General features: G+C 38.0%; 1 protein-coding gene across 4 annotated transcripts in view; it reads left to right on the forward strand.

The window, feature by feature from the left end:
* LOC136877478 (calpain-B) overlaps window positions 1-23,467 on the forward strand; it is a 178,273-nt gene that overhangs the window by 23,310 nt on the left and 131,496 nt on the right. For all 4 annotated transcript variants that reach the window (XR_011018595.1, XR_011018596.1, XM_068228661.1 and 1 more), the window contains exon 2: window positions 14,568-14,610. Coding sequence is in view for 2 of the 4 variants with exons in the window: in XM_068228661.1 (XP_068084762.1) it covers window positions 14,590-14,610 (21 nt within the window). In the remaining 2 variants the exon portion in view is untranslated. The remainder of the gene's footprint in view (window positions 1-14,567; window positions 14,611-23,467) is intronic.

Below are 23,467 nucleotides of genomic sequence, written 5' to 3' on the forward strand. Positions count from 1 at the left end.
AGTCTCGGCAGGTGACCTTAAATCATGATTTAAAAAAGCTAGTTTTTCTGACCTGAACTGGCAGGGAATTACATAATCTGGCGACAGTCACCACAAATTGTCTATTAATTTTATTTGTGCGGTGCAGTGAAATAGAAAGAATGAATCTAGAACGTGTATTTAAGTTGTGAAATTGTGATAAAAAGATGAATTTAGAAGACCTGTACATTGGCTGACTTTCAGCTACCACTCTGATCACCATCGTTAAAGTGTGTAGCTGCCGACGTTTATCAAACATCAGCCATGAGACAGCCTGATAGTATGGGGTGATATGAACATCGTACGTGATATTGTAAATAAATCGCAGGCAGGAATTCAGTGCTCGTTGAAGTTTAAGTGTTTCTTCTCTCGTCATGTCAACAAAAACAACGTCACAATAACCAAGAATAGGGAGAATGAGTGTCTGTATTCGTTTGACCTGTAGCTCAAATGGAAATACATCCCTCTGCCGTTTAAGAGGGTGAAAAACTCCAAAAATCTCTTTACGCATTTGTTTCGTCTGATCAGACCAATCAGCTGCTTCATTCATCTATACGCTGGGATTTTAAACCGTTTTACTCTAGGGAATAATTCAGTAGGATTGGCGGGATTGCGACATTGTTTGAGCAGCTCAGTAATTCTCGTGATCCAATTATAATTGTCTGAGTTTTCTTGCAGTTTAGTGTAAGAGAGCTTCGTTGTGCATATACAGTACACTGAGTCATCGGAGGTCCCTGTTAATATCGTGTCCTGCACTGTCGATATATTTGAAGATCGTCAGCACAGAGGTCATGTGTGTTATTTCCTGTCAGAGAAGGTATGTCACTGATAAAAATACGGAAAATTTGGGGCCGCAGAATACTGCCCTGTGGGGCAACACTAAGTTTCATTTTCCATTTAGAGGCCTTGTCATTTACTGTTACACGCTGTTGACGGTTACTCAAATAAGAACTAAAAACCTTAAGCACAGCCAGGTCGAAATTTAGCCGTTCCATTTTCTTTATAGTCGGAATTACTATAGTGTCAAAGGCGCTACTGAAGTCAAGAAGGATACGTATAGTGAGCAGTCGTTTGTCCCTAGTGTTTCTAATGTCTTCAGTAACCTTCAAAAGTGCTGTCGCGGTACTGTGACCTTCTCAAATCCAGATTGTAAAGGGTACAAAAGAGCATTTTATTTAGGTATTCCAGAACTTCCTCGTATACTAAACGTTCAAAGTCTTTAGAAAGCGCAGGGAGTACGGACATAGGACGATAGTCAGAGGGTGATTGTGGGTCTAAACTCTTAGGTACCGATATAATATTGGCTGTTTTCCAGACAGTAGGGAAAGTTCCGTTTAGTAAACAGTAGTTCAGTATGTGCGTCAGTATAGGCGAGATAGCACCCATAATGTTATGTAAAAAGTAATAGGAATATCATCTACACTTGTAGTCTTTGATTTAATCGAATACAAAGCATTTTAACCTTATTTTCTGTGACACTGTGAAATGTGAATGGTGGATTGGTTGGAGGAGAGGGCGGTGAGTCGGTGCAGTTAATTTGGGTAGGTTGATTATTTATTCTACTAAAGTAATCGTTCAGTTTGTCAAGTGGAATGTCAGGAGTTGTCTGTCTCTGTTGATGTTTTCCTATTCCCAGAGCTCTAAGCTGGTCCCGTGCGCGATTAGAATTTAAGTTGTTAGCTAAACTCCGAAAATATATACATTTTTTAAAATTTCTGATTAACTGCTTGGTGCGATTTCTTAAGATGCGGTAAGATTCGAAGTTTGTGTCATCTAGGGTTTGTTTATAATGTCGAAATAACGAGTCACGGTGGGCCATCATTCTCTTGCCTTCATCATCTAGCCATGGACAAGAAGGAGGAGAAACCTGTATTCGACGAGTGTGTGTGTATATCTTTGCCGCATTATTTGGATAAAATGTCACTTCTTTATTGCTTATCACATGGCCATTATTATAATAACATTCCCGTATTTATTCTAAACCAGAATATTGCATCCTTACTCAAACTGTTTATTCTTGCATTCATTTCACTTGTACTCGGAATATATGAAATGCTGCAGTTATGTTGGGATGGGAGTAACAGAGGTAGCCATGGGACGGGGGTGGGGGGGTTGTCGCCCAAGAAGTCCAGACACCCCAGGAGTTTTAACGAATGTACTTTTATTGAGCATTTTATATATAATGTACATTAATATTAGCTTACGGAGTCCGACTCATTGGCTGAATGATCAGTGTTGAGGCCTACGGTTAAGACGGTCCCGGGTTCGATTCTCGGCTCCGTCGGGGATTTCAATCACGTCTGATTAATTCTTCTGACTTAGGACTAGGTGTTTGTCCCAACATATTCATATTCTGACAACATACTACACCACCAACCACCAAAGAAACACACAACACCGATTATATCCCTCTATATAGAGCTGGCGTCGGGAAGGAAATCCGGCCGTAAAACAGGTCCAAATCTACATGTGCGACACAGCACCCGCGACCCCACAGACGTGGGAAAAGCTGGGGAAGAAGAAGAAGAAGAAGAAGAAAAACTACTATTAGCTTCCGGAATCCGCACGAATCCACCACTCTTACATGGATCCAAGCACACCCATTTCCTTTTTCGGTATTCTACACCACCTAAACTATGGAAGTTTGGACACCTATCAAAATAAAATTCTGGATGAACGGGCCCCCCCCCAAACTGAAATCCTGGCTACGCTACTGGATTACGAGACCTGCACCTGGCGAGCTGAACATGTCCTCAGACACTCCCGGCACTAAAAGCCATACGCCATTTCATTTTTCATTTAGATATTGTTTATCATTTAATTCCATATTCTTTCACTTCAAGAAAAACAATGTTCACTGTTCCTTTGTTAAGTTTGTAGTGCTTAGTACTTCAAGACAAAGACTTTAATTTGTGTTGATGTGCCCTACAAAAGAAGTTTTTTTTAAACTTTCGTAAAACGTGTGCTGTTAGCACACAATCATATATAAACATTTCAAAAACAAATATTTGTACATGTAATCGGCCAAAGAGTCCCTTTGTTGGACTGATGGCCCACTCCCCTAAACAGGGAGAATGAAATAACTATTTGAATAAAAATAAATAAAATAGAGTTCTAGTCCCAAATCTCCTGGCCAGAGAGAATGTGTTACCTTCTAGGTGGCCCGCCCCTTCCCCTCAGGGAGGGTAATGAAAAATTTCATGATGATGAGTTCTAGTTCGTTGGTAGATGCAGAGTGGGTTTTGGCCCTTGGGTTTCGTCCCTTAAGTGGCCATGGCTGGTACGTGGTCCAACAGCTCTGTACTCTGACCAGCCAACTGAGCAGAGGAGAAATGGCCATGGCTCTACCATGGCTCTACGCCTCTGCATTCGGTAGCCGGGACAGGGCTGGACCTCGCGGCTGGCCCCAACCGTCGTTTGTTCTGAAAATGGTTTACCGTGGTTTTCCATTCTCCTGCACTAAGTGAAATGCCGGGACAGTTCATAGTATAGGCCACGGCCGCCCACCCCCTCACCTTCTCCGCTCATCTCCTTCACCGTAACAAATCTCCCGGTATGAGAGACGGCATAACCTTCTAAGAGGCCTGCCTCCCCCTTCAGGAGTGGAATGAAAATGTTCAGTAGTAGTAAAATTCTAGTCCTAATGCGAAAAGGGAGTGAAGCTCCCTGTTTTTGATGCTTAAATAAACATAAGCTCTTTAACACACCCAATCCTCACACAGCGATGAATTCCAAATAGACAGGAACTTAGAGAGTACGTGTGAAAACACGCACTTCAGCCGGAGCCCCTCCACACCAGACCGCTATTGAAGCTGGACTGATTATTGAGGGAAACTGTTGGAGTTTTTATAGGAGGACAGAAGGAATGCCCTCAAAGAAAATGAAGCATTGAGGAGCTTCAAGAAAGTTCACTGACATCACAAGTCACATGTTTAAAGAGCTGTTGCACGTTGAACATGCTTACTATAAAGCTGGAAGGCGAAGACGGCAGGTGTACGAGGCTGGTGAGCAGGTACAGAATAATTTCTTCAATTTTTTTTTCATTAGAGAGGGCACGTTACAAAGAATAGCATTTTGACTGTTAAAACATTCCCAGGAGCAGACATCTCATCGAACCACACTCCTCTGGTGGGAAAGCTGAATGTCAGGTTATGCTCGATGCAGAAAGTACCTGTAAAAGCCAGGATTGATATGACCATGCTAAAACATGATGCTGTTTGTGAGTCTGCAACAAGATCTGATTTTGGGATTCAATTATGTAGAGGACTATGCTGATGCTAATGTTTAATGGACTCAAGTCAAGAGGGTGCTTACTTCAGTGGGACAAATGTTTCATTTGAAGACTGATAAGAGGAAACAGCACAAAACCTGGATGATGGACATTCTTGAGCTAATGGATAAAAGAAAAGAATGCAAAGGCAAATATCAACAGGGATGTGATGTTCTACAGAGGTTGTTGTTATTATTATTATTATTATTATTATTATTATTATTATTATTATTATTATTATTATTATTATTATTATTATTAGCGTATTCTCCCAATAATGGAAGACGTTAAGCAAACAACTCAATCAAGCTTTCTTTGGGTTCTTCTTGTTCTTCCAATAGGCTTTCATTCTCTCTGAGAAGGCTTGTTTATGTTCTTCCGACCATTTCGGTCTGCACTGTTTTTGCTTTGGTTGCTCTGATGTAACTTCCCACTTGTTGACTTTGTGTCTGAAGGTGTCTCTTTCTAAAATGTCTGTTGCACATATGTTTGCATTTTTGAGGTCCTTTCGAAGTTCGTCCAGCCAAGGTGTTAAATTCTTATATTCTTTTTGACAGTCGATTTTCTGGTAATCTTGTGAGGTGTCCAAAGAATTTCATTTGTCTTTTCTTAATGTCAGTTTCAATGTTTGAAACTTTTTCTGTTGTTTTGATTGATTGTAGCCTGTAACCATCTTGGGTATATCTTGCTCCTAGTATTTTCCTGATGATCTTCCTCTCTTGCTTTTTTATTTCTTCTAATTCTTGTTTACTGTTAAGTGACAATGTTTCACTTGCGTAAAGGACTGTTGGTTTTATGACTGTGTTGTAATGCCGAATTTTTGTCTGTCTTGACATGCATTTTTTGTTGTAGATGTCTTGAACTAACCCTAATGCCTTCTTGACATTTTGGAGACTGTTTTGTTGTGAGATCTTCTCAAGGCCTGTCAGTTCAATGAATTCTCTGAGGTATTTAAAGTACGAGACCCAGTCGATTATTATTATTATTATTATTATTATTATTATTATTATTATTATTATTATTATTATTATTATTATTATTATTATTTTATTTACAGAGTTTACGCCCACATTGGAGCACTTAAATCAAACTACAACAAATTTGTCTTCCTTTTCTTCTCCCAAAAAGTCTTGAGTCTGGTTGACCTGTCTGCCCTCTCCGCATCCGTTATAACATATTGTTTCCTCTGTACAGTGGTCAGAGGAAGCCTGATGCATTTATTCTTCAAAATACTTTTCTCGCCTCTGTTTTGTATGGTTTGCATGGTAATATTCAACTACTCCAAATCACTTTGAACTTCTTTAAACCAATTGTTTTTTGATTTACTATTCCAAAAGTAATTAAATAATTGTTTTAAAACTCTGTTATCACTTAGTCGAAATACATGACAAAAAAAGGCAATTCTTCTTTTTCTCATCGTGTCTGTGATGGACTCACTTTCCCGATAGATAACCTCAGTCGGCAACAATCTCCACTGTCCATCCACCTGATGTTTCTTGTTTATGATCGTCCTGAGTATCCTTCGATCAACTCATTGTAAGCATTCTGTTGTTGATCTAGTATTGAGTTTAAATAATGTTTCAAAAGCATAAGTTGCTTCTGGTTTAATAACAGAGTTATAATGCCTAAATTTAGCATGAAAGCATTTCTTTTTGTATGTAGGCCAAGTTATCTGTTGTGCCTGCTTCAGTTTATATTTTCTGCTCTCTATTGATGGTTTTTCATTGCAATTCCAAGTGAGATTTTCACCCAAATATTTAAATGTACTTACAATTTCAATTTGTTTATTATTATTATTATTATTATTATTATTATTTTTTTTTTTTTTTTTTTTTTTTTTTTTGCTAGGGGCTTTACGTCGCACTGACACAGATAGGTCTTATGGCGACGATGGGATAGGAAAGGCCTAGGAGTTGGAAAGAAGCGGCCGTGGCCTTAATTAAGGTACAGCCCCAGCATTTGCCTGGTGTGAAAATGGGAAACCACGGAAAACCATTTTCAGGGCTGCCGATAGTGGGATTCGAACCTACTATCTCCCGGATGCAAGCTCACAGCCGCGCACCTCTACGCGCACGGCCAACTCGCCCGGTTTATTATTATTTAATAATAGCTCTGAATTTAAAGTTCTGAAAGTAGGCATTATTTTTGTTTTATCATACGAAATTTGCAATCCAACTTTTTTCGCTACATTTGCAAGTTCTTCCAATTGAACTTTAGCCTCTTCGAAACCATTTGCCAGTATCGCAAGATCATCCGCGAATGCCAAGCAATTTAGTTTGATATTTTTTCCAATTTTGTCTTTTGGAGGACATACCTTAGTCCACTCTCGCATGACCTTTTCCAATACACAATTGAACAATAATGGCGAAAGTCCATCTCCCTGGCGGAGGCCTGTTGTAATTGCAAATGATTTAGATAACTCATTTCTGAATCTAACTTTAAATTGAGTATTCTTAAGAGTCATACCAATCAGGCTAATAAGTTTGGAATGTAGACCAAATTCCTGAAGGACATTCAACAGCGATTCACGATGTATACTATCATACGCCTTTTGAAAATAAACAAACGTAATAACTAAATTTTTGTTTCTAGATCTATGATGTTTCATAATCCATTTTAAACTGATGATTTGGTCAGGACAGCTTCTTCCTGGATGAAATCCACCTTGATATTCCCCTAGTTCACAGTCAAGATGTCCCTGTATTCTGTTATAGATAATCTTAGATAAAATCTTATATGTAATATCCAATAATGATATTCCCCGATAATTATTTGGATCAGATCTATTGCCCTTTTTATGCAATGGTTGAATTATTACCATATTCCACTCTTCAGGCATTGTAGCAGTATTCCAAATATCTATACGATGTTTATGTAGATTTTGAACGGTTTGGTCATCAGCATTCTTCCATACCTCTGCGAGGATTTGGTTCTCTCCCAGTGCTTTATAATTTTTAAGGGAATCAATTGCTGCTCGTACTTCATTATAAACAGGCGGTGTAACCTTTTCTAAAGGTATCCTATTTTTTGGATGTGTGTCATATTGCAGATATTCTGAAGGTTCCTCACTGTTAAGTAAGTTCTCAAAGTATCTAGCTAAAATTTCCGCATTATCTTGATTAGTATGTGCCTGTTTTCCATTAGTATCTCTCATTAGGAGTGTTGGGGGAGTATAATTTGTTTGGTATTGCCAAAATGTTTTATAGTAATCTCTTGTCTTCTGTTGAGTAAATGCTTCGTCAATAGAGTGTAACATCTCCGTGTGATAATTTCTCTTAACCCTTCGGATGATTTTAGCCGTATGTCGTTTAGCAGTAACAAGTTCTTCGCGTGACTGTTCTGTTTTCCGTTGTTGATCAATCAACCATGCCTTGTGTCGGTGTTGAATCGCTGCATCGCACTCCTCTTTCCACCAAGCATGTTTCTTCCTCTTTTTAACGGGAGCGTTTTCCTCAGCAATGGTTTTTAGCTTGTTAATTACCGTTCCCAAATCATCACTTAGGTAGGTTTTAGATTGTTCATAATATAATTTATTATTAATGAGATAGCTAGGGTCATATGTTTTCTTCCTATTACATTTGGAGAGAATGTGTTTCTTTTTTGGAGTTAATTTTATTTTAATTTTGGACAAATAATGATCTGAATCTATGTCCACTCCACGGAGGACCCTCACATTGTAAATTTCCTAATGATAGTTCTTATCCATAGCTACATGATCAATTTGGAACTCCCCTAATTTAACATTAGGGCACTTCCAAGTCATCAGTTTATGTGGTCTTCGTTTGAATCGTGTGGTTTCCAAAAGTAGCCCATGATCAATACAAAGATCGATCAATCTCTGACCATTCCTGTTAGTTAGATGATGAGCTGGCCACTTACCTACAACATTACGAAACTTTTTCTCACGGCCTATTTTAGCATTGAAATCGCCAAGCATGATTTTAGTATGGTTATTGGAAATGGATGATAATAGTTGGTCTAGTTCTTCCCAAAATTTGTCTGTGTCTTCCCTGTTGGTCCTGTTTTTTCATTCGTTAGAGCATGGATGTTTATCAATGTGTACGTTTTATTCTCTACTTTGATTATCATCAATGCCGTTCGGGGGGAGGTGAAAGAAAAATCTTCAATTGAATCTAAGATACTAGTATGAACCAAAAAGCCGACTCCAAACTGAGGAACACTCTTTAGTACTCTTTCACCTGGGGGACCCTTGTATAGGCGATATCCCCCTGACTCAAGGGGGTCTTGATCCGTATTATGCAATTCTTGAAGAGCAGTTATCAGTATCTTATGTTGATCTAAGACATCTGTGAGATGTTTTAATTTGCCCACTTTCATTAATGAATTTATGTTCACTGTAGCGAAATATGAGAACTGTCCTGATTTATTAAGTTTCCTCTTGATCGGATGGGTCTGCATGTTGTTTAATGGGTTGCAGGTGCTCCGACTCGCCTTGGTCTTCCATGTGACACCCCACCGTATCCGAATGGTGTCTTTGTTTGGATCTGATGATCGTGTGTATCCAAACCGGTGGATATTTCATTAGAAGACTAATCATAATAGGCTGATTGTCTGATCAATGATCAATACATTTCTGACCGACGTCAGGGCTTACAATGCCAGATGTGATCTGGCAAGGTGATGAATGGTGAATGATGGGTGGTGAAAGATGAATTGTGAAGAAGGCTTTTTGCCTTATTTCATCCTAGTTGTTCAGGACTGGGAGTAGGCATTTCCTCCATACCCCGCGAACGTTATGGTTTTCCCGCCAATACTCGGGTAGCTGATTGCAGTGGTTTCCCACTGGGCGATGGGGTCGCCACATCCCTATGCCAATTATTATTATTATTATTATTATTATTATTATTATTATTATTATTATTATTATTATTATTATTATTATTATTATTATTATTATTATTATTATTATTATTATTATTATCCATTAATTGTAAGTGCAATTTATGGATGGTGGATGGAGAAAGGGCATAGCCCCACATACACAAAAGTGCCTCCATCACAACTTAAATTTACAATATTCAAATATACAATTACATGCTACATAGTGTGCTTAAATACAGTTACCGTATTTACAAGACTTATTTACATAATACTCACAAAACCTGTTCAACATTCAAGTAATTCAAAACACATACTCTCTCTCTCTCTCTCTCTCTGTCTGGAAAGCCTAGGAGAAATTGTTGGTCAACACCACCTTAAAATCAGCTTCAAAATAAACACGACACATTTTTACCCGCACAAGAAGATTAATAAACTAATAGGAAGACAGCATAGCCAAAGTGTCAGGATGTTAACAGACGATGAATGTAACTTAGTTGTCATGACCAGTGACAAGATAAAGCTATGGGAATGGTACATAAAAAAGATCTTTGATTAAGACTGAGTTGCAGATCATAGCATTGGTGAGACAGATATTGGACCAGGTATCCTCAGAGAGGATGTGATGAAGGTTATTTGCAAGATAAAGTCTGGCCAAGCTCCTGGACCTGACAGTGTTCATGCCGAGATATTGAAGGTTCTGGGTGGCAAAACATCAATTGTCTCACATCCCTTTTCAATAAGATCTACCAGACAGGCCTCATTCCTGAACACTGGTTCAAGTCTACTTTCATTCCCCTACCAAAGAACACTAATGCAAGGTGCTGCAAGGAACATCAAACAATCAGCTTGATGGGTCATGACCTCCAGCTCTTTCTGAAAATAATTCATGGAAGAATCTTTCAAAAGTACGAGGAATTTATGGCAGACACGCAATATAGATTTCAAGGTGAATTTGGCATCGGGGATGCTTGTTCTCGCTACAAGTCCTTGTGCAGCACTACGAGGACATAAACAAGGATGTGTTTATGTGCTTCACTGATATGAGAAGGCATTCAACCGAATATAGCAGACTAAAATGCTAGAACTCCTTCAACAAGTGGGACTCGACAGTAGTGATGTACAAATCATTGCCGACCTCTACTGGAAATGACGAGCAAACATTTGGGTGGATTACACGTCCAATGAAGTATAAATTTGATGTGGCAGTCAACAAAGCTGTGTGCTGTCTCCAATATTCAACTTATATTCAGAGGCATTCATGTCAGAAGCCTCGGATGGGTTACAGCAAGGCATTGTCATCAACGGCAAAGTCATCAACAATTTTTGTTATGCAGATGACATAGCCCTGACTTGCGGAAGCATTGAAGATCTCAAAGCATTCCTGAATCACATGAACACAGTTAGTAAAGATTAGAGCTTAAAGATGAACATTTGTAAAACTGAATTAATAGTTCTCAGCATGGAAGTCATTGATGTCACATTATCAGTTGCTATTGAAGCTATCGAACGGGTCCATTTGTATAAATATCTTGGGTGCTGCCTGAATGATAAATGGGACTGTAGCCAGGAAATCGAAACTCACATCGAGCAAGCCAGAGTGTCATTACAAAATGAAGGTTCTGCTGTGTCACTTGAATCTTACTCTGGGAACAAGTCTACGTGCCCTCAGGTGTGACATACTCCCCATACTAAATGTATGAAAATGAGGGATGGGACATTAAACCAAAACCTTGGAGAAGAAGTTAGATGGATTTAAAATGTGGCTATATTGTTGTTTGCTTCATAGACTGTGGACCAACAGGGTCAGAAACACAAGATTCTGGATTGAATGGGCAAGGAGAAGGAGGTGCTCTACAATATCATGCGACATAAACTCCAATATTTTGGCGTTGTGCATGAAAAACCATGCACCACATCCGGCAGCTAATCAAAGAAGGCAAGATTGAAGGATGGCATAGACCAGGGAGGAGGAATATCTCCTGGCTCAAGAATTTGTGGTAATGGTTTAAACTTGACTCTGCATCTCTGTTTCAAGCAGCAGCCTTGAAAAAAAAGGATTGCAGTGATGATCACCTATCTCTGATGTGGAGAGAGCATATAAAGAAGAAACAAGGCAATCTGCCACCTCAGTGACAGCCCTAAATGCAGATTTGTGGAAATTTAATGAATGATTGATATTAATGTAGGAAAGAACATAAAGTGAAGATAGAGTTGGAATACAAAAGGAAAAATTGGGGTAAATATTAGTTTATAGAAAGAGCGAATAGAATAATTTAACAAGAGAGATGAAATGAAATGAAATGGCGTATGGCTTTTAGTGCCGGGAGTGTCCGAGGACAAGTTCGGCTTGCCAGATGCAGGTCTTTTGATTTGACGCCCGTAGGTGACCTGCGCGTCGTGATGAGGATGAAATGATAATGATGACGACACATACACCCAGCCCTCGTGGCAGCAAAATTAAACAATGATGGTTAAAATTCCCGACCGTGCCGGGAATCGAACCCGGGACCCCTGTGACCAGAGGCCAGCACGCTAACCATTTAGCCATGGAGCTGGACACAAGATAGATGTTTGTACTGTATAGGCTTTTGGGCATATGCTTTGTCATTCTTTACGTTTCGCAGTTCACAGTATCATGTCTATAAGTACGGGCCGTGAAAGCATCAGTGGCAAGAGAGATATTTGATAAATTTCCATCTTTAAAAAAAAAATTTTAATGGAAAGACTAGATAAGCTACTAATAGGGAATCTGCCGCCTGGGTGGCAGTCCTAAATTGCATATGGCTGGTTATTGATTGATTGATTGATTGATTGATTGATTGATTGATTGATTGATTGATTGATTGATTGATTGATTGATTGATCGAACGATCGCAGGCAGGTATGGAGCCCTTTATTATAGAAACCATACAATATACATCTCCACAGCTGCACAAGCATTCTGTCTTACTTCACCATAAATTAAAATCATATCCAAATATTACCTCAATTTGAACTGTGCCACAGCTAAGTAGTATGTGTTCATTAGCTTCACTCTGGTCATCTGGGCTGTAAACATTACATCACAGGTTGCTTCTCCTCTCCCACCCCCCTGTGGGTGGGGGCAGTAGACTAACACCCATGGTATCCTCTGCCTGTCATAAGAGGTGACTAAAAGGGGCCTATGGGGCTCTAAACTCAGTAGCATGGGGTGGCATCCACGGAGCCCTCAGTTGAGTTCTGACATTGCTTCCACTTACTTGTGCGAGGCTCCTCACTTTCATCTATCCTATTTAACCTCCCTTGGTCAACTCTTGTTCTTTTCGATCTTGACGGTATTAGGTTATGAATCCTAGGGAGTCTTTCATTTTCATGCCCTTCATGGCCCTTGTCTTCCTTTGATCGATAGGTTTATTTTTCAAAGTGTTGTATCCCTTCTGTCTGATTAATAGCTGCCTCTGTGGATCAGTGGTAGAGTGTCAGCCTCCAGATACCAAGATAGCGGGTTCAAAACTGGCAGAGGTAGTCTGATTTTTGAAGGGGTGACAAAAGTCCATTTGATTCTGGTGACAAATTTTGTTTACCCGACAAAATTAAATCTCAGCCATAGATCCCCAAGAGAGGTTCGGTTTACTCTGCTGCTGCCATCTAGTAGGCCTAGAGTAAAACAGAATGTCAAAATTGATGAGCAGAAGCTAGATGGCATATTATTATTATTATTATTATTATTATTATTATTATTATTATTATTATTATTATTATTATTATTATTATTATTATCATCATCATCATCCAATTAATGTTATATAGAGGATGGTTGCATTGTTGTCCTTCCTCTTAAAACAATAATCACCACTCTCCTCTTCCAACGAGGCTGCTGACCTTGTGTACTTTTCGCTTCATTGTAGCTGCATTGCCACATGTTCTTTGCTACCATTTCCATCATAACTTGTTATAATTTTACCATTAAATTTGTTGAGATACAGGAGAAGTAACCAATAAGCATTTGTTCTGGCACTTATTACTAGGTGTTTGAACACTGCATTGTCTTGCATTTTGAGCCCATCCTTTACATCACTAATTTTCTTATGATATTATAGCATAATGGTGCAAGCTACAGATTTGAAACTTGCGACATTGTGATCCTCACCTCAAAATCTCTTACTTTTATTAATTTGGTGCATAACTTTCCTTTCATGCTGTATATTCAACAATTAGGAAAAACACTAATTGATCATCATATAGCATAAAATTATAATGTCAGTTTACTTCTGAACATTCTAGAACATAACCTTACATCTGTCACCTTGAACACATGAGTTTGGAGCAACTTATGGGTACCAGAAATATATTCTTCTCATTGCAAGCTAATAATAGCACCTGAAGCAAATTAAATATGAATTAGGTAAAGTACCAATCACTATTGTATATAATGGTATAACTAAGAAAATCCTTTCCTTTATATGCTATTAGGCATCGCTAACTCAGGAAGAACAACAGTACCGCACATTGTACGGACAATGAAAACTTACTGCCTGCTGCCCTATTCCCAAAATTCTTGGTGTAATTGTGATTACCATACCTAGAGTTTATATAATGAAGTATTGGTTCGATTTGCAGTACTGCCAGAAATTTAAGAATGGCAGGAGGACTGGTATGTGGTTAAAATGGCACATGTGCTCACCTCTATTAGGGGTGTGCCTGAAAAGAGCTGCACCAGCTCGGGATGAGGAGACAAGTTTAATTTACTTACATACTTGCTCAATGTAGATTTAATGACAAACAGTTACACAATCATAGAACACATGCGAAGCAATTGCATAAAGCTTTACTGTGTCCGATCAGCGCTGACTTATACACTTATCTGGTTAAGCACTCATTATCATCATCATCATCATAATGACAACTCTGTTAAGCACTGCAATTTGAAAAAACAGATTTCAAAATAGAAAGGCTGCTACTTGCCACCTACATTTTGCAACACTCAAGAAACTGCACAATAAATGCTCGAGAAAATGAGTGTGTCAGATATGTGAAAAAAATATTTTCCCTACTTTGAACTAAAAAGAATGAGGTGCATAAATTATGCAATGAAGAGAATTATGCCAGGAAATACCGTATTGTGAAAAGCCATAGCATGATATGAGGTACACAATGTTTGACACCGATTCTTCCATACAAGAGATGGTTTAGCTTTTGTGTCAGAAAGTTTACATACTTGCTCAATGTAGATTTAATGACAAACAGTTACGCAATCATAGAACACATGCGAAGCAATTGCATAAAGCTTTACTGTGTCATATCAGCGCTGACTTATACACTTATCTGGTTAAGCACTCATTATCATTATCATTATCATGTCATTCTGTATACCTGCTGTCATTGCCATATACTTTATTATAAAATGCCATAAATATTACCAATATCACTTGTAATTAATAGTCATTTTTCTTTACAGGGAGAATGATGAAGAATTAGGAATGGAAAGAATGGATGCCTGGGTATGTGTTGTCGTTTGAATTATATTTCATATCCCATTTTCATTTTTGTTATACTGATAGTCTGAATTCATATTTTGTTGTTAACTCTAGTTTCAGTGGTCTGATTTTGTTTAAAGCTTAACAACAGTATATGAATCTTCTTATGGTGTTTATTGAAAATACAGAAACTTTACTAGTTTATAAGGCATACTATAATGTGTCATATTTGGATTATTATTAGTAATGTTTAAGACAACTTTGATATAGATTAGCAATTTTCAAGGTTCCTCTATGGATTTCATTTTAATGAATCACACTAGAGGATCTTCAGGAAATAAATTCCTTCATAGGAGATGGTAAGACATGTGATTACCATTTATTCTATTATGGTATTTTACTTTGTAGTATAAATTATCATGTGGGTTGTCAGAGGCCTTCTCTTTGGATCCAGAGGTACCTTGCTGCAGAACACATCCACTGCACTAAAAAGTTTAAAAATTCTGTTTCTTGATGTAGAAAAAGTCTTATTACAGATCGTAAGAGATTTTCTGCAAATTATACTGTTTCCTTTATATCTGAGATAGTAATCTCTGGCTAACGATGACTTTTCCAGCAAAAGTTATTAAAAACTTAGTAGCCTATATAATTATATATTTATTGTGAGTTATGTATTCTGGACCTTTATAGTCACCCTCACTGTATGACAGATGACTAATTTCTAATAAATATTATTACTAAACTTTTCAATTATTAAGATTAATAAATTACTTCAGTGGTGCTTGAACAACCACAAAAACAACACCTTTTATTGACAGTGTTTTAGATTCATCACTGCCACTTCTTTCCGAGCATTAGGAATGACTTGACTTTCAAAGATCTGCTTTACATTACTGATTTCATTGTGATCTGCATTTGGGGCTGTCGCCCACATGGCAGATCCATTATCCCTTTTCTTAAGTGTTTCCAAAGAGCTTGGAAATTTATGAACATTTCCCTTGATAAAGTATTCCAATACCTTATTCCCTTCCCTAAAAATGAATATCAGCACCAATTTGTCCTCTTCAGTTCCAACTTTATCTTCATATTAAAACCTCTCCTACTTTTAAAAGCTCCGCTCAAGCTTATTTGTCTACTAATGTAATTTCATGCCATCTCTCCACTGATGGCTCAGAAAATACATGTGGTCAAGTTTATAGATTCTGATTATGCCAGCCAGACTAAAACACTTGAAGATTAAAGTTTCTAAAATGTCAAAAGACTTGGTTTTCCTAATGTTTATTACATAATGCGACTCCAAAGCATTTAAAATCGCTTAGGAAAAGAGGTAGATTGCAGTATTATGAGAAAAAATGGCTCAGGTTAAGGTTTATGAGATGTGGCTTAGAAATGAAATGAAATTTCTTCATTAAAGAAAAGAAATATATAACTTATATGTATACACCTTCAAATACCAAAGAAAAATTATATTTTAGAATGGAATCTGGCATGAAGCAACATAGATCATTCAATGTACTTTGATCTTAAAAAAGCCAACAGTAAGCTTTAGATAGAAAGTTTGTCTCTTCTTAATGACAATCATAATATTAATAGGCATTTTAGAAAACATAATAATATTGAACACACTTTTATCCTCCTCTTGAAAATATAACTAATGTAGCATTTAATCAGAAAGAAGTGGTTATACTAGAGAAAGGACCTAAACATAATTGGTCAAGAGTAAGTAATGACTAGTGGTGAAGCTAGCTATATTACTTGGGGAGTCTAAGAATATTGTTCAAGCTTACCTTAAATTCTTTTATAAAGCAAGTGTATACTGCGCTCCGTTCTCTGTGCAAATGTATGAATGACGTGGTCCCTGAAGCTCTGGTTATTTGACAGTTCGTGCAATAGAGATTTCTCTGTCACAAGTGTACTTAAATTCCATAGTTTACTCTTTGTCATTGAATTCCTCAGGAAGGTCTTTATGCATTTTAGCGCACTCGTACTTCTTTCACTCGAACATGTTGTCACTGGAAATGTGAGAACTAAAAGAACCAAACATGTTGTTTGTTCGTAAACCTTGTCCAGACCATTATCCAACATATATTTTAGCAGTATTTGTGTAGGTAGATGTTTAGCTTCATCAGAGTACACATTCACAAGTTCATTTGTCAGTTGTTCACTTTCAAAAAAAGGTTACATCTTCAGGAGTTGTTTCATTTTCATTGAGGGGAAAACTTGTGTTGTAGGCCTTAAATTGATTCTCATCCAATAATTCAGCAAAATGGAAGTTTTTAAAGTCACAGAATCATATTTCTATCTGTACCACAGTGGTATTAATTATTTCATATGCTAATGCTATGAGGGTTGGCACTACAAATGTTTCTGTTGTCATTGCGGTATTGAGAGCTTTGCTGGTGTCTATGCATTCATTCACTGTTTCTTCATTTCTCAGATTTTATAAGTTATTTATGGTTTGCTTTATCTCATGGTTGCAGATATTTACATTAGATTTGCATTTTGCTTGCAGCACCTTGAATAAATGATCCATGTAGCAAAATATCTTGTTGAAGACGCACAACAGGAAGAGGAAATTAGGGTCATCTAATCTCTTAACCAGTCCCATTGCACCATTAACAGATTCGCCATCCCATTCTTCATCTTTATTAACAATGTGTGTAAGAGCTTCTTTCAAGTCCTCGAAATGGGATGTTATTGTTAGTGTTGCTCTGGAGTGGAAGTTCCAATGTGTCGTACATGCTGGGGGAAGTTTAAAGCCTTTATCTCTTAGGACTTGAGTTCTCTTTGATGACTTGCTGAAATATGTATGGAAGGCAGGCAAATCATAAGTAAAGATTCTTTATAGCTTTCGCTCCATACAAGAGTACCAAATTAAGCTTATGTGTATAGCAATGTATAAACATTGCATGTGGGCAAATTTGCTTCACGATAGTTTGAACAACCCCTGTACAACCCGCCATTACGGAAGCCCCATCATAAGTCTGACATATTAATTTCTTTTCTATGCCCCATTTTCTTAAGACATGCAATATTACGGCTGACAGTCCAGTGGCACTTTTATCTTTTGAGACGTCGTAGAACCCCAGAAACCTCTCGTGAACGTTATAGCCAACACAATACTGAAATATAATGTTCATCTGATTCTGACAAGATATATCTAATGTTTCATCCACCTGAACTGATACAAATTCACAAATGGAAATTTCTTTCTGAATCTCTTCATTCATCACTTGGGTTATACAGTCAATAAGTTCATTCTGAATGTCACTCAAAGTTCCTTTAAATCCTGAAGTTGCTCCCAGATGCTCTCTCATGAATTGTTCTTCTTGTGTTAGCAATTCCAGGGTCTTGAGGTAGTTACCTTTATTTACAGAGTCACTACTCTCGTCATGCCCATGGAATGGAAGTTCTTGTTTTTCGAGAAAACACACCACTTGAACTAACCTGCCAAGAACCCATCTATTATGATTTACTAACTCATTATGCTTTAGAGCCGCAAGACGAGCCACCAAGCTCGATAGCTGCAGTTGCTTAAGTGCGGCCAGTATCCAGTATTCGGGAGATAGTGGGTTCGAACCCCACTGTTGGTTTCCCATTTTCACACCAGGCAGATGCTGGGGCTGTACCTTAACTAAGGGCACGGATGCTTCCTTCCCATTCCTAGGCCTTTCCAGTCCCATCGTCGCCATAAGACATATCTGTGTCGGTGCGACGTAAAACAAATAGCAAAAAGAAATTTAAAAAAATAGCAAGACGAGCCACTTCTGATAAGGCATGTTCTATTCTACTCCTGCCGAGAAGAAGAAAACGCTCACTGTTCTGAATATATCTTTTTGAAATCTGGTGTTTATGTGCTCTTCTATGAAAATTATTTAGGGTACTGATGCCACCCTCATTCCATTCACTATCACCTCCAAATAATACGCAAATGTAACAATAAAACTTAAAATCTGTCACACTTGCTGTAAGCCATGTATAATCCTTATACCATTGGGACTGGAAAGTTCTTATTTGGTTTCCATCCTTTTGTACAATTTTCAATAATGGCTGTGGCCACTTGTCTTTCAGGGCACATTTTGCTTCGAAAGACAAAGAAGAAAATGGAGTTCGAAGCAAGTATGTAATAAGATCATTACATTCATTATACATGGATTTAAAAGATACTGGCAACTCTTTTCACAAAACACAGACCACTAATAATAAGTTGTAAACTTCACAGATCAACAGATCACAACATAAACATTAACTCGTAACTTGAGACTTGGAGACTAGACTTCTAGCTAGGTTTCAAAGCGAGCACTTACCACTGCATGACATCATACGTTGTCATAGCAACCAGCACAAACTCCACCTGCTAGCAGGAAAGTAAGAGTCAAAGGCTAGGCTCGGTGCTCTGTGAGTAGCGCGGCAGAGCGGAGAGCCGTGAAGTCTATTAAGTTTATTAGACATAATTTTCGTGCCTTATATCAATAATTTATTATTCATATTTCATCTGGGGAATCTGAGACTTTTAGATTCTCCCCTAGCTTCACCACAGATAATAACAAGAAAGAAACAGTTGAAGTAATTGCTGAGTAAGAACAAGTTATACCCAACATAACAGTAGACAAACAAGAAACGGTAAGACATGAATCTTGCAAAAGAAACTTTCTAATATAATAGAGTATAATGATAAGAAAGATTTTGTAATGAGTAGTACCATCAACACAGACAAAATGGATTGCAAAGGAATTCTAATAACTGGAGTTCAACAAATGAGAAACACTTGTAGCACAAGTGTTGCAACATAAGGTATTGTGGCATAGTATATTTCCATCACCAATACTTCTAACAAGGTTGATCAGACCAAGATTTTACGTGAACAAGATAGCAACGAGCAGAGTGATAGGAAGCAACACTTAGGGGGGGTGAGGAGAATAGAAGGAGAGGTTTCCATGGTAGGTAGGTGAAGACCACTAATGCATTTACCTACTTTCATTAAGGACCACAAAGTTTGAACAATTGAAAAAAGAAAGAACTGCTACCCAAAATGTTCTTACAATTATTAGAACTATTTACACATATCATAGACGTATAACATTCCTTTTTAGGATAACAAGGATAAACTTTTCATAAAGCAACATTTCAGCATGACAATCACCACTATTGGCCACAATTTTACCTCGAGAGTGTTTTAAAAAACTCTAATAATCCAAACAAAAGTGGGACGGGAGGGAAAGGAGGAAGATAAAAAATTACAAGGATAAGAGAGGAAAGAAAAGTAGGAATCTGACTGCCCAAGTTTTGAGAGAGTTCGTCCACCCCTTACTGTCCTTATTAAAAGGTTGAACATATCATGTCAGTGATGGTCACCCTTAGTCCAAATTGAAGCTTTTCATCTTCATTTCATGGTGTGAAAATTTAAGTGCAGAGAAAATCGAAATGCACAAAATAAGGCCTTCAATAAGTAGAATGAATAAACAGCCAGCTTGCCTGAAGGGCTTAGTTTTTACAAAACAACAAGTGAAGTATTAGGTCACCCAGTGTCCGACGATACAATGTTTCCAGTTGGATGGAAAAGACGTGCTCTTCGTACGGCAAGCCGCACAAGATCAGTGGCCCCTCCACTCACACACATTGTGTACAAGTCGATGCCAGGCTTCTGAGACGAGCAAGGCTGTGCATTATATATACGCAAGGAACTGACTAGTAACTTCGAGAAGTTTTAGGTGACGTAGCAGATGACGTAGGCAGTAGAATGTAGACACAGAGTGGCAGTCAGTATGCAGTGAGTCACGGGAGGGAAGAGACGGGTGAGCACAAAATATAATTAAACCATTAATATATAGAAACGTAGATGACAAAAGCAGGTTAGAATAATTAAAGTAGAAAACAGATGATGCAGTAGAAGCATAGATACGAAGATATTGCTGGAGTATGTAGAGATGTAGATGCGAAGATTATTCCAGAAAGTCATGGAAATGTAGATACAGAGGTTATGGCAGGAGTACATTACACACTGATCAGGAACCGATAGAATCACAAGGATATAGAACTTATTAGGGAATACCAGGAAAGGGAGTAAGCAGTGATGCAATATCCACAATTCGGAATGGGATTCGTGGTCAATTTCAAAATAATTGAGTCCATAATAGAATTCAAAGTACAACCTCCCAGGCTCTCAACACTAACTACAAAAGCTGCAAATAGAATACACACAATAATAAATGTCCATGCCTCAACTATACATAAAAATAATAAGACAGAACACAGAGAAGAGGTGGATTAACTATAAAAACTGCAAATAGAATATACACAATAATAATTACCCATGCCCCAACTGTTGATAAAAATAATAAAAAAGAACACAGAGAAGATGGATGAATTTTGGGAGCTTCTAGATCAGACGACAAAAATAAATAAAAATCACACCAAAATTTTAACTGGAGATTTTAATGCCCAGTTAGGAAGGGAAAATAGATATCAAAAATTAACATGGGATATCTACAAAAAGAAATGTCTATCAATAAATACAAAAATAAAACACTACAACACAGTTATAAAACCGGAAGCTACATATGCAGCAGAAACACTCTTTTACCTGAATAAACAATCAAAGACTGACAGACTTCAGAAAATTGAAAGGAGGATTGGAAGAACCTGTATCAACAAAAAATATCAGAAAGATGGACAGTGGCGGTTAATACCTAACAAAGTCGTGTACAAAGAGCTAGAACCCATTACAGATACTATGCGTAAGAGGAGACTGGGATTCTTTGGACATATCATGAGGATGCAGGACTCGAGACTTCTGAAACAACTAGTACAACACAATCTCGTCTCAAAAAATACCACAACAGGATGTAAATGGATCAGAGAAGTAAGAGAGGATCTGAAGGAAATAGGCCTTACAACAGAAGACTCCAAAAATAAGATAAAATTGAATACAAAACTCAAGAATACAAACCTCCGCTTTACCCTTACACAAAACAAACCAACAACACGCACATTTTCAACTGAGGAAAGGGCACGAAGATCGGAGCGTCTGAAGAAGTACTGGGAGGACCGCAAAGCCCGAACAATCCCTTCAAAGAGACCTGAACGACGGACTGACTAAAGTGATCCTATGTGGTCATAAAAGAAGAAGAAGAAGAAGAAGAAGAAGAAGAAGAAGAAGAAGAAGAAGAAGAAGAAGAAGAAGAAGAAGAAGAAGAAGAAGAAGAAGAAGAAGAAGAGAAGTGGCCAGGACAAAGACAAACAAACAGCAATGGCATAAGAATGGTGGAATTCTGCAGGAACCATGGCATGATCACAAAGTCAACATACTTCAAGAGAAGACCAAATGAGCTCAAAACTTGGAAACATCCAGATTGGAAGAAAAGGAGAATGGCAAATGGGTCATGTTTGTATGGATGAGCATTACCACAGGGAAATCTACAATGTGAAAGTCCTGAGAGGAACAGTTACTTGATAATATTAAAAAAATTAATTCACCCCATTGATATAGAAAAAATCCCACTCCAAAAAATAAGAGAAGCTATGACTGATAAACTGATAAATAACAAGGAATATAAAAATAACAGATGATCTAGAGGAAATAATTCCCCAATTGAAACAAATAGCTGTACAAGTAGCCCCAATAATTTCAACGAAAACACACCTATGGTGGAACGATGAATGTGATAAAATAGTGGAAGATAGACGATGCAAGTGTGATAAACAGGTATAACTTGAAAAGAAAATTCTCTCACCTATGGGTAACTAATACAAGTATTGAGCTTGAATTATTATTATTATTATTATTATTATTATTATTATTATTATTATTATTATTATTATTACTATTATTTACTATTATTATTATTATTACTTGTAATGTAGGCCTGCTCTTGTTAATCCTAACATTCAGGTAATTCCTATATTATGCTGTCCATAAAATTGTATTAACACGTACTTCGAATAGTTTCTTGAAGAAGTATTTATTTTAACAGCAAAAAAAACAAACCATTAACAAACAATGTGTACTGTACTATCACGTTCAAGTTGGCGATGAATTGTTTTTAAAATACCCCTGAGTTGAATGCGTTTCAGTAGCAACTCTACTCACTCTCCTGCAAAACTCTCCTCTAAGAGATCATCACTTCTTGTTGGTCAAAAATTCTAGCCTTCGATCGGGGTGTGCTGAGGAAACTATTTTTACTGACCAAGTTGAGTGACGGCACACAGCTCTCGCTTGCACCGATTCGACAGAGCTATCTGCAACCTATAATACTCGGTGACTTGTCGATCCAAACATTGTCGGCATGTACGGAATAGCACCCCAGGTGTAATTGCTGGTCGGGGTTTTCCGGGCCTTGAGTGTAAACAACTCCCCACAAGAAGAAGTCTTACAGCGTTGAATTTGGCAATCTGGGGGACCAAGAAACAGGGTCCCTTCGTCCTATCCATTTCCCTGGCAGTTCCTAGTTCAGATGGTTACAAATTGGGCAAGTTGAATGTGGTGGAGCTCCATCCTGTTGCAACCACATCATAAAACGATCTGCAAGGGCACATCCTCCATCAGCAGTGGGAGTTCCTGACGCAGAAAGTGCAGGTAGCATGGGCCCATTCAATGGCCCTCAATGAAATAAGTTCTAATCAGGCGATCCCCCAAGATTCCACACGAAACATTCACTCCCCATCGTACTTGATGGGCCGCCTATCGCACCCCATGAGGATTGTCCGGACTCCAATAATGCATGGTGTGTCAATGTTCCCATTATTGTGGAAGTGCGATTTGTCCGAGAACAAGATATGCGAAACGAATGCTGCATCATTGTCCAGCCTGTCTAATAGCCTCCGACAGAACTCCATTCGAGCTTCGAAATACTGCCCATGGAGCTCTTGGTGTAGGTCAAGA

The sequence above is a fragment of the Anabrus simplex genome, chromosome 7 (assembly GCF_040414725.1).
Source record: "Anabrus simplex isolate iqAnaSimp1 chromosome 7, ASM4041472v1, whole genome shotgun sequence".
Taxonomy (NCBI): Eukaryota; Metazoa; Arthropoda; class Insecta; order Orthoptera; family Tettigoniidae; genus Anabrus; species Anabrus simplex.